Source organism: Belonocnema kinseyi, chromosome 10, assembly GCF_010883055.1.
Source record: "Belonocnema kinseyi isolate 2016_QV_RU_SX_M_011 chromosome 10, B_treatae_v1, whole genome shotgun sequence".
Taxonomy (NCBI): domain Eukaryota; kingdom Metazoa; phylum Arthropoda; class Insecta; order Hymenoptera; family Cynipidae; genus Belonocnema; species Belonocnema kinseyi.
In genome coordinates, this window is record NC_046666.1 from 75,954,130 (window position 1) to 75,965,325 (window position 11,196).

The 11,196-nt window shown below is 28.3% G+C and overlaps 2 protein-coding genes across 3 annotated transcripts in view; both read left to right on the forward strand.

Moving 5' to 3' along the window:
• The window catches only part of LOC117181591 (pre-mRNA-splicing regulator WTAP), a 19,776-nt gene extending 14,492 nt beyond the window's left edge, over positions 1–5,284 (forward strand). For both annotated transcript variants that reach the window (XM_033374435.1, XM_033374436.1), the window contains exon 6: positions 2,241–5,284. In XM_033374435.1, coding sequence (XP_033230326.1) covers positions 2,241–2,974 — 734 coding nt within the window. In that variant the 3' untranslated portion in view covers positions 2,975–5,284. The remainder of the gene's footprint in view (positions 1–2,240) is intronic.
• Positions 5,285–7,825: 2,541 nt separating this feature from the next.
• The window catches only part of LOC117182314 (enoyl-[acyl-carrier-protein] reductase, mitochondrial), a 14,969-nt gene continuing 11,598 nt past the window's right edge, over positions 7,826–11,196 (forward strand). Inside the window, exons 1-2 of the mRNA XM_033375464.1 lie at positions 7,826–8,149; positions 8,300–8,536. Coding sequence (XP_033231355.1) covers positions 7,967–8,149; positions 8,300–8,536 — 420 coding nt within the window. The 5' untranslated portion in view covers positions 7,826–7,966. The remainder of the gene's footprint in view (positions 8,150–8,299; positions 8,537–11,196) is intronic.

Below are 11,196 nucleotides of genomic sequence, written 5' to 3' on the forward strand. Positions count from 1 at the left end.
TGGAGTTAAACCCTTTAAATGAAAATGTTTGATTACCGCTCTGAACTCGGTTTTTTTCATTTTTCTTAACGAACAATTTTTTTTTTCAATTGGTTATAAAAATACGTAAACTCAGAAGATGTGGACTGTGATTGCACCATATATCTAGTCGGGAGTGGTGCTGACTGAAAACAGATTATTTGGAGCGATTCGCGCGCCATCTGTTGGTCATTCTAAGGACTTATTGAACTACCCTCGTATTACCGTACAAGAACAAAAAAGTTGTTAACGAAAAAGTTGGAAAAATTTGAAAACACCTTATCGGTGGGAAAATCAGAATAACAATTGAATAAGTATATATTTTTAAAGACTTTTATGGAAACTTCATGCTCATATATTTTAAATATTTATAAAAATATTTTTCTTTAGAGTTAGCCTAGAAACATTTCAAAATGTTGATTATTTTCGGATTATTACCCTAAATTTAAGAAAGCATTGAAATTTAATCTATGTTTACAGTATCTGCTTCAAAAATAAACATATTGGCTTTATACTGGGCTCATTTTGTACTGAATTTTCAGAGCATTCAACCTTTTAAAGAGAAAATTGAAATTTGAAAAAATAGTGTAGATTTACAAGAGTAAGTAATACGAGTGCCATGGTAAATTTAAAATGTAGGCCTATATTCAAAATCTCTTATCTTTATTAAAATTTAAGAAATATTCTTAATTAAAGGTTGAACGCCTTTGGGGGGGGGGGGGGCCTTAAATATGCTCCCATTTCTCTCAAATGTACACAGTGATCTTTTTGATTTAACAAAAAAAAACTAATTTTTGACTGATTTAAAAAAAGCGTTTGAAATAAAAATTTTTTGATAAAAAAACATTTCTATTTGTGCAAATATAAATATAAATTAATTGTTTTAAAAATTCAATTGTACTTGAAGTAGTAAAAAGTGAAGAATAATTGATTTGTTAAGAGGATTCTAAATCCGTTCAAAATTTAGGAATTCCCAGAGTTAAGCGTTAAAAATTAAACTGGAACAATTGAAAAGCGTTAGTCGTAAAAAAATGTAAATAAATTGAAACTGAATTAATCGAAATAGAAAGCCTTAAATTGTTAAAGTTTCGAGAAGCTTCTAAACTTTGAGTGTTACTATTTTAATTGGCCTATTTAAAAAATGAATGATTCTTAAGTTAAATGGTTAAATTTCGATATATAAATAAAAATTGAACACTTATTATTTGTCGAAAAATTTGAGTAATTTTTAGAGATATTTAGAGTTTTTGATAAGATTCAAAATTAATTTAAAATTTGAAATAATTTCAAATAATTTGAATGAAGTGTGTCTTCCGACAAAATCCAAAATTTTGCTCAAAACGCTTCGAAAAAATTCAGGCGTATTCCTTGGCTGATTACAAGAACTTTTTATTCTTGATGATTTTTCCGAAAAGCGCATCGTTTATTGTCAAAAAATTCATGAATGTTTTCACAAAATTTTTGCCATTAAGACGCCATTTTGAAAATACTAAAACGAAAAATCGATCTTTGAACCATGGATTCTCAAAGTTTAGACATTTATTCCACCCGTTAGCGAGATTCCAGGTTAATTACAGACTCGAAAAGCTTTGGAAAATGGTTCACAAAAAAAATAGACACGAAAAATCATGTTTTTTTTTTGTTTAAACTGCATTTTGGGATAATAAGAAAATTTTTTGAGGAATTTCATTAGAACCGTCGGAAAGAGGAGATCTTAAGCAATAAAAATATATGTGTCTCAATTTTTTCTAGTGTCGAATAGTCTTAGTTATTGGCCGTTGAAAAGCAGTGTACCCGTAGTGGCGTTTTGGCCGTTTAAGGGTTAATTTAAAATTGTTCAATTGAAAAGTTTTAGTATTTTCATTAATTCCAATTCAAATGCTTCAGAGTGCGATTTTTTAAATGTAATTGGTCGTGAAAAATGTTTAAGAACCGAAAAATGATCGGGAATTTTTTTCTTCGAAGAAAACGGCCACCCTGTTTTTTGATACTTTTTTTTTAGTTTCATAGAGCACTTTAAAACCTGTCATTGTAATCTTTGTAAAATCTTTAAAATGTTTGTGAAATCTGTTCAAATATTCTATGTTTTTGTGAAATGCTTGGAAATTTTTCTGTAATCTTGGAAATGTATTTAACCTTTCAATCTCGTGTATACTCAAAACTCGATTGGCCAACCTCTCAATTATTAACATTCATAATCTAACATCTACTTTGTTCTTCAGAATTGGACGAGTTCCTACAGGATTTGGACGAGGACGTAGAAGGTATGCAGAGTACGATATACTTCCTCCAGCAGGAACTGCGCAAGGCTCGCGAGTCTGTGACGCTTCTGCAACAGGAGAATGCAGCTTTAAAAACGAATTCGAGCGAGAACAACCTGACGAATGGGCTTTCTCCACACACGCCACCGATCAAATCCGATCCCGAGGAAAGTCCCGCGGTGGATCTCAAGTTGGTGAAAACCGAAGATAGTGAGGTGTGCAAAGGTGCGAGGACTCCGCCCCTGCCGCCTGAAAAATCATCGCCTAAGAGTGAACAGCGCGCGAGTGACGGAAATGAAAGGACGGATCGAACCGAGCGTAAAGCTCCGCAGCCGGAGCAAAACGACGAAAGCTCCAGGGATTCGCCTGCCTTGATCATCAAGGTGGAAAATGAAGAGCTCAGTGATCGCGAGGAAGAGGAGGAACCGACTACTCGCACTAGTCGAAGGACGTTACGGACTAAAAACAAAAGTAGTAACAGAAATAGTGGTAAGACAAATGGGGAGGAAGTGCTGACGAGGGTAACGAGGGGGCGGGAGAGGACAAAGAGAGACAAAAGTGTACAGGGCAGTGACGAGGATAGAGTTCACAAGAAAAAACGAAGAGAGAGCGTCCTCTCTCTTGATTATAACGAAGCTGATGACGACGCTTTAGTTTTGACAAACGGCGAGACACTGCAAAGCGATGCAGAATAGAGTTCTACCAATTTTTTTCTTGTTTGAGAATTGAAAATTGGAATACCGATGCCTCCGTGTTGAAAGAACTTCCTTTGGAGTGAAAATTGTGTTGGAAACGTCATAATACTCTGTGGTTTAGTAGAACTATTCCAAATGCACTTGGAACTATTTTCAATTCTTTGTGTTCTTTTAAATTCTGTTAAATTACTTGAATTGTCTTAATATTTATCGAAATTCTTTATATTATTTTGAAGAGCCTGAAATCCGGATAATTTTAGCAATCATTCTAAATAGTATACTAATCCGGAGAGTATTAATTACTAAAGTTATCTGCTATGGAGGAATCGATACATTTGCGAGAATATTCTTAATAATAGAGAATATATCGAGAATTTTAATGCTTTTTTTCGATTAATATATTCTGTGATTCGAAATGAGTAGAATCGAAGTTCATGGACGATCTAATTGGTCGAATTTAAATTACGTCGTGAATTTTGTGTTTGAGTAAATTCGAAATAAATTCACTTGGATTCTTGGCGACTTTATAATGTAAATTAAATGGGAATTTCAGCGAATTTACGTAAAATTCAGTTTAAATTCTAGTTAATTCGACTGATTATTAGTGAGTTTATGAGTATTCTTGTAAATTATAATGAATTCCGCTGAATTTTAATGCATACTAGAGAACTCAACTTCTTTCTGAGTAAATTGTCATACAAATTTATTTAAATGCTACAAAATTCAAAGAAGATTATAAAAAAAAATGCAAGTAAATTTAACTAAATTAAACCGAGTTAAACTGAATTCAATATGAATCGAATATATTCTGTAAATTGAAAGTAACCTTGCAGTCAATTCTTGTTGAATTATTTTCACTTTATTTCAAATTCATTAGAATTCAGTTGAATTTATTTTGAATTTGTGTGAATTTAGTAAAATTACCACAATTTTAGTGAATCTAAATCGAATTACACTAAATTGAATTATAATTATTGTTCAGAATTAATTTATGTCAATTTAATTATATTTAAATTAAATCGTGATTTCACTAAATTCAAATGAATTCAGGGCAAATTCTAATAAATTTATATGAATTTTCCAGTTTATTAGGCAGTTATTATTTATTAATTATTTATTAATTCAACTGAAGTCAAGTGGTCTTAACTGAAATTGATAATCTAAAATTGATTTCAACTAAATTCAATTGAGTTCAATCGGACTGAAGAAGTTAAGTTGAATTAAAGATTATATATACGTAGATTTCAACGAAATATGCTCTTAATTTGGAAAATACTCAAATTTCAATGTATTAAAATTCCAATTTTTGATATATTATTTTGAAGTAATAAAAATCATATCTTGGATATGAAATTCTGGATATTTGCAGAAAAAAAGTATAATTCGTATTATTTTTAGTGAGAGAAAAACTTAATTTTGCATACATTCTCCAAATAAATATTCTCATTCTCGCAAGAATATTCTCAACTTAGAACTCTAATCCAGAATTCGTAGTCAGTTTTGTTTTTACGGTATGTGACCACGAATGCCACGATTTTCACACAAATTTCTTCGAACTGCTTGCGAATTGTTTTGAAATATAAAGTATTCATTGAGTCGCTCAAAGTTTAATTCTTGTTGGAATTCCAGTATAAAAATCAACATAAACTTTTTTGCGTTTAAGAAGGTCGTGCGTCCTCTAATTTCAGATTGAAAGTTACATAATTTGCGAACAGTACAGTTTCAAATGAAATATTGATATTAAAATTCAATTAGAATAAATGATTGTAGTTAAATTGTAAAATGACATGTATAATATTTTTTGTATTGAGAGCAATCGTTTCCTTTCGTTGATAAAGTGAGATGACTCTTTTTTTCGTGGAAAATATTTGCTAAAGGATTGATTCCAAGCCCTAAAGTGAATGATATCCTTTACTCTGTATAAATATATAAATATTGATAAACAACGTAATTGACAGCGTATGTATGATAAATTACAGCATAAGAAAGCCTGCATCAAATGTACTCTAGATTGAAAATTATTATTAGTGAGAAGAGTACTTGTAAATGGTTAAGAACAAAAGAGAAGAAAGAACATCTGTTAATTTTCAGTTATTTTGACAACGCGATCGTTATTATTATTCGTGACGCATCACAAAACATAGTAATTTCCATATATGTATCTTTCATTTGTCAAACTAAATTACGGATTTGTACAAAGTATTTACATTGCTATTTTATATCACCTGCATATATTAATATACGTTTGTTTTATATTTACCTTTTTCAGAAAAAATTTACTTTTACCATGAATATATATTTTCAAACATTCCCGATCGAGTAAATTATTGACCTGAAATGGTACTTCAGGTAACGAATGTCCTTATTTATTAGCAGAAAGTGCCCTTTTTATGAACAAAAGTTTTATTTTTCCTGAATTTTTAGTCGAATTTTTGTATAATGAAAGTTACAAATAAAATGGATCAATTTTTAAGTAGCTTGTTAATTATTTATAGAATTTGTATTTAAAATTTTGACTTTTCATTTCAAGCCGTCGTCTTTTCAAATCCTTTAATTCTTTGTGAAGTCAGTGAAATTTTGTTGAAATATTTGTAAAATACTTTAAAAATATTTTGAAAACTGTAAAATCCGAAAGCTTTGTGAAATATTGAAATCTTTGAAATTCTGTTTGAAATCTGAAAATTTGAAAATCTTCTGAAATATGTATTTTGAAATCTTGTATTTTTTTGAATCTTCGAACATTTTTTTAAAAATCTGTGACATTTTTTGAAATCTTCTGAAATGTGTTTTGAAATTTTTTGTAGCTTTTGAAAATCTTTATAACATTTCTTAAATATTTTGGAATATCTGAAATCGCTTTAATTCTTTGTGAAATCAGTGAAATTTTGTTGAAATATTTGTAAAATACTTGTAAAATATTTTGAAATCTTTGTAAAATCCGAAAGCTTTGTGAAATATTGAAATCTTTGAAATTATTTTTTCAACTTTGAAAATCATCTGAAATATGTATTTTAAAATCTTTTGTATTTTTTTTAATCTTTGATTTTTTTTTAAATCTGACATTTTTTGAAATCTTTGAAATCTTCAGAAATATTTTGAAATTTTTCTCAAATTTATGCGAAATATTTTTTAAATCATTAAAATTTTGTTTAAATCTTTGTGAGATATTTTGAAATTTTAGTGAAATCTTTGAAAAATTTGTGGGAGTCTTCGAAATCATTGAAATCCTTGTGAAATCTTTTTAGATTTCTGAATTATCAATAAAATCTTTGAAATATTTCTGAAATCTTTAAAATTTTGTTAAAATCCTTGTTGAAATATTTTTCAATTTTTATGAAATCTTTGTGAAATCATGGAAATGTTTTTAAAACCTTTGGAAAATTATTAGAAATCTTATTGATAGGCTTTGGAATTTTTTTGAAATATTTTGAGCTTTTTAAAAAATTTACAAAATGTTGAAATCTGAAATTTACGAAATCTTCTGAAAAAATTGTATACTTTGCCAAATTTCTTCAAAATCTTTGAAACCATTTGAAATCTTAGTGAAATCATTGAAATTTCCTTAAATGTTTCTGAAATAATAGTGAAATCTGATAAAATGTTTGTATACATTTTTAAAATCTTTGAAATCATTGAAATCTTCGTAAAATATTCTGAAATCTGTTGAGAGCTTTGAAATATTTGTGAAATCATTGCAATTTTTTTTTAAATCTTAAATCTTTATAAAATATTTTGTGATTTTCGAAATCATTAAAATGTTTGTGTAATATTTATAAATTTTAGTGAAATCTTTTGAAATATTTATAAGGCTTTGGAAGCCTTGTGAAATATTTTAAGATTCTTTAGAATAATTAAAATTTCTTCGAAATATTTAGAAATTTTAGTGAAATTTTTAGATCCTTCGAAATCATGAAAATCTTTGTGAAATATTCCAAACTCTTTTTGCCGATCTTTTAAACTTCGTGAAATCATTCAAATGTTTTTAAAATCTGCGAAATTATTTGAAATCTTAGTGAAATCCTTTGGAATCTTTTTGAAACTTTGTGAAATCATTGAAATCTTGATAAAATGATTTAAATCATTTACATATATACTTTGTGAACTTTCTGCAAAATCTTTGAAATATTTTGGAATCTTGGTGAAAAGTTTGTGAAATCATAGAAATTTCGTTAAAATCTTTGTGAAATCTTTTAAATTTTTGTAGACATTTTCAGAATAATTGAAATGATTAAAATCTTTATGATATATTCGGAAATATTTTAAGAATTTTGAAATATTGGTGAAATCATTGAAAATTTGTTTGAAATCTGAAATTTCTATGAAATATTTTTTAATTTTCGAAATCATTAAACAATTTCAGGAATGTTTAGGAAATTATTTGAGATTTTTGTGATTTAATTGAACTATTTCAAAAAGATTTTTTTTTTAAATCACAAAGATATAATTTGTGAAATATTTGGAGATTTTTTAAATCTGCTAAATCTTCTGAAATATTTTGGCAAATTTTTTTGATCTGGTACACACTAAAAGTCGAGTGTTCAACTATTTGTTTCATTCATATGAAAGTAATTAATTTTTTTATTAGAAAATCTAACCATTTTTATCGTTAATTTATAAGCTAACGACAGCGCGAATGGAATCTGAAATTGGATGAAATAAGTAAGTATAAATCTATTATAATTCTAACTAAATTCCCTATTGATAGATTATTTCTAAAACGCATTGAATTCACAATATTTATCTTATAGTTTATATGTATATATATAAATAAATAATCTGAGTCCTGACATACTTGCGACCGGGTCACGTGGGCATGACGTCATGGAATCGTCTGCTTTGATAATTGCTTTATCGAGGTTCATAACCTGGAAATCGGAGCTGTCAGTCAAAGACGTCGCGATAGATTTTTTCCTCTTTGAATGAAGTTTTAAAATAAGTTATTGTACATATTAGTTATAAGTCCAGATTTTTGATAAGCTTTTAAGCTAAAAAATGGCTGTGCAAGTGTCCAGATTGGTAATGAAATCGTCACGTTCAATTTGTGTACCAAGATTTTTAGCGTTTCGAAACATGAGTGTTGTGTCTGCGAAAACATTGCTTTATAAAGAATACGGTGAACCTGCTAAGGTTCTGGAATTTTCTACTGATCAAGTTATTAAACCTGAAGGAAATCAGGTATGGAAAATGTATTATTGTATGTTAATAACAATAGCAGTAGGGTTTGCAGTGTTTTGTTAAATGTGCTTTACCCGCTCTTAATAGACAATTTTTATTGTCATTTACGATATTTCTAATAGTTAATTATAATTCTGAATTATTGTATAGGTTTTAGTAAAGTGGCTCTTATCACCTGTAAATCCAGCTGATATAAATACAATTCAAGGTAAATATCCAAGTAAACCACCTTTGCCGGCAGTTCCGGGAAACGAAGGAGTTGGAGAAGTCATTGAGGTGGGTTCAAGTGTTCAGAATTTAAAAATTGGCGATAGAGTTGTTCCAAATGTTAATCATCTCGGAACATGGAGAACACAAGGGAGTTACAATTCAGAAGATCTTATGAAGGTATTAAAAATAAATATTTTTAATCAATAATTATGTATTTTTAGTATTTGATAAGAAAAGTTATGAACATCGACAATATCAACAAAATGCAATCTTCATTTTGCATAAATTTCGTGTAATTACGAGTTTCTATTAAAATTTTCGAATAATTTTACCTTTGTATGAAATATTACGAAAATCTAAGCCTGGAAAAATTAAGCATAATCTTTGAATTTTTCAGTTTTTCTTGAAAAACGACATATATCTATATATGATTATGAATAAATACAACTTTATACGATAATAAAGCAAAAATTATTACCACAAAATGAAGTTTTACCTTTTGAAAAAAAACATTTTCGAAAAAACTATACAATGTTGCAGAAGATGACGTCTCATATACAAATATATAAAATGATTAATTTTGTAATAACTTGGCACGAAAACTACTACTTCTATGAAATGTTAAGATTTTTAATGAGAAATTATGAAGTTTTATCATTTTAGCGAAAAGTAAAAAAAAAAAAATTACAACCCGAAAATGCAATCATTGTTTTTTTTTAGGAAAATATGTCTTTCTAAAAAACCTTATAAGTAATTAAAATTTTCGATTTAAAGAAATGTACAACAAACGTTTTTGAATAATTACATCTTTGTATGCAATTTTACTAAAATCTACGACTGAAAAAAATAAATATTGAATTTTTCATAGTTTTTCTTGGAAAATTACGAATATCTACGTACAATTATGAATAAATACAACTTTATATATGAAAATAATGCAAAGTCTCAAAATTAATAGATTTTGTAATAGTTTGGCATCGAAAACTACTAACTTCTATAAAAATTAAAGATTTTTCATACAAAATTCTGAAGTTTTACCATTTTTAATGCAAAAAAAATTTAGCTAGGAACATTATGGCCATTACATTTCAGAATTTGCAAATGGTTGTTCGATTTTAATGAAACATGGTGAATTTATAGTGCTATATAAAAGACATTTAGCATCTAAAGGATTTTTTTTATTTTGAGGGTTAAGCCATATTTAATTTTTGAGCTGGATTCTTTTGTATTATCGAACTTTCTGGAGCCGATAATTGAATCATGTCGAAATTTAGAGGGATTGCAGACTAAATTATACATTTTTAAACTATACAATTTTAAATAAAAAGTGTTGCCTGAAAAAAAGTCTACACAAATTTTTTATTCATTTTTTCGTGAAATACACCGTTTTTCATTTTTGTTAAATTAGGATTCAAGCGTGTTTTAGAAAATTAATTAAATTGTTATGCTTTTTAATTGTCATATCATTCAATTTAGAAAGCGTAATCCGAAAATCTTTTACTTAAGAAATTGTCCATACAAGGTTTTAATTTTTAAGCGTACATTTTAATTAAAAAAATTTTTAAATGCATTTTTAAAGACTTAAACAATTGCAAATTTAGAAGCGCTTGTAATCGAAGATTTTAGATAAAAAGCATTTTAGTTCTTCAGCTGTGAGTATAAATTAATTAATGATTTTCAAAATTTAAATGTACTTTGAGGATTACAATTGAATAATAATTTATTTTACAAAGACGATTCGAAATTAGTTCAAAATTTAAGAATTTCCCGATTTTATTTTATAAACTATTTTTCAATTTTTAAATAACTTCAAAATAGTATATTCATAATTCAAGGCTTTTATTAAATTTCAATTATAGTTTCAGTCTACAATATTTAATTTTCAAACCATTCAATTAAAATATTTTCAATTAGAAAAAAGAAGAATTACTTAATATTTGGGAATATGTGACTTCCTCTAAAATCAGTAATTATAAATTAAATATTCAAAATTAAGTTTACAGTTCCGTGACAAATCTGAAAGAGAGCGGTCTCTTATATACTCGGTTGGAGAAAAAGCAAAATAGAAGATTTTCAATCTGTTATAAATGCACTTTCTTAGAATTGTGCTTCGATATGCAGTTACTAGGAAATCCGGAAATGTACTCAAAGATAAGTAATTCATAGCAATTCATTATAATTTCACGATAAAAGAAAGAAAACAAAGGAAATTTAAACCTACAAACTAAAAATAACGCCGAGATTTTGAACCCGGGGGGGGGGGCTCGCTTTTATTGTAAATTCAAAGATATAGGCCTAAAATAAACACACAAGCTGGTGACCTCAGCATGAAAGCACAAACCCAAGACGACTCTCTCGGTTCCAGTTCTACCTCCCCCCCTCTCCCAATCCTCCCTTATTAACTGAAGTTTTTGGTGTGACTGACGTTAGAACTACAATCTCCACCATATGACGATTTGATACTTTGACATGATTTCGACTCAGAAAATAAACTTATTGCATAAAGGTGTTAGTTGGGCGTATAATCTAAACAATGAATAATACAAACTACAAAATAGCCTCGGAAAGGACTGGAACTTTTAATGACAAAAGGCATGCACACGGAAAATCTAAAGGTCATGTTTCAGGCGACGAATGGAGACTGGGTGTTTGGAATGCTAGGGGAGTAAATGATCTCAAAGTAAAAGAATTGCGTGACACTATGGACGTGAAGAAACTAGATATTTTATGTGTGTCCGAAACAAAGAAAAAGGGATGCGAAACTAAAGACATAAAAACCGGCGTGTTGAAAGGCGGATTTGAAATATGGTCAGGAGTAGACTGTGAATCACATGGTA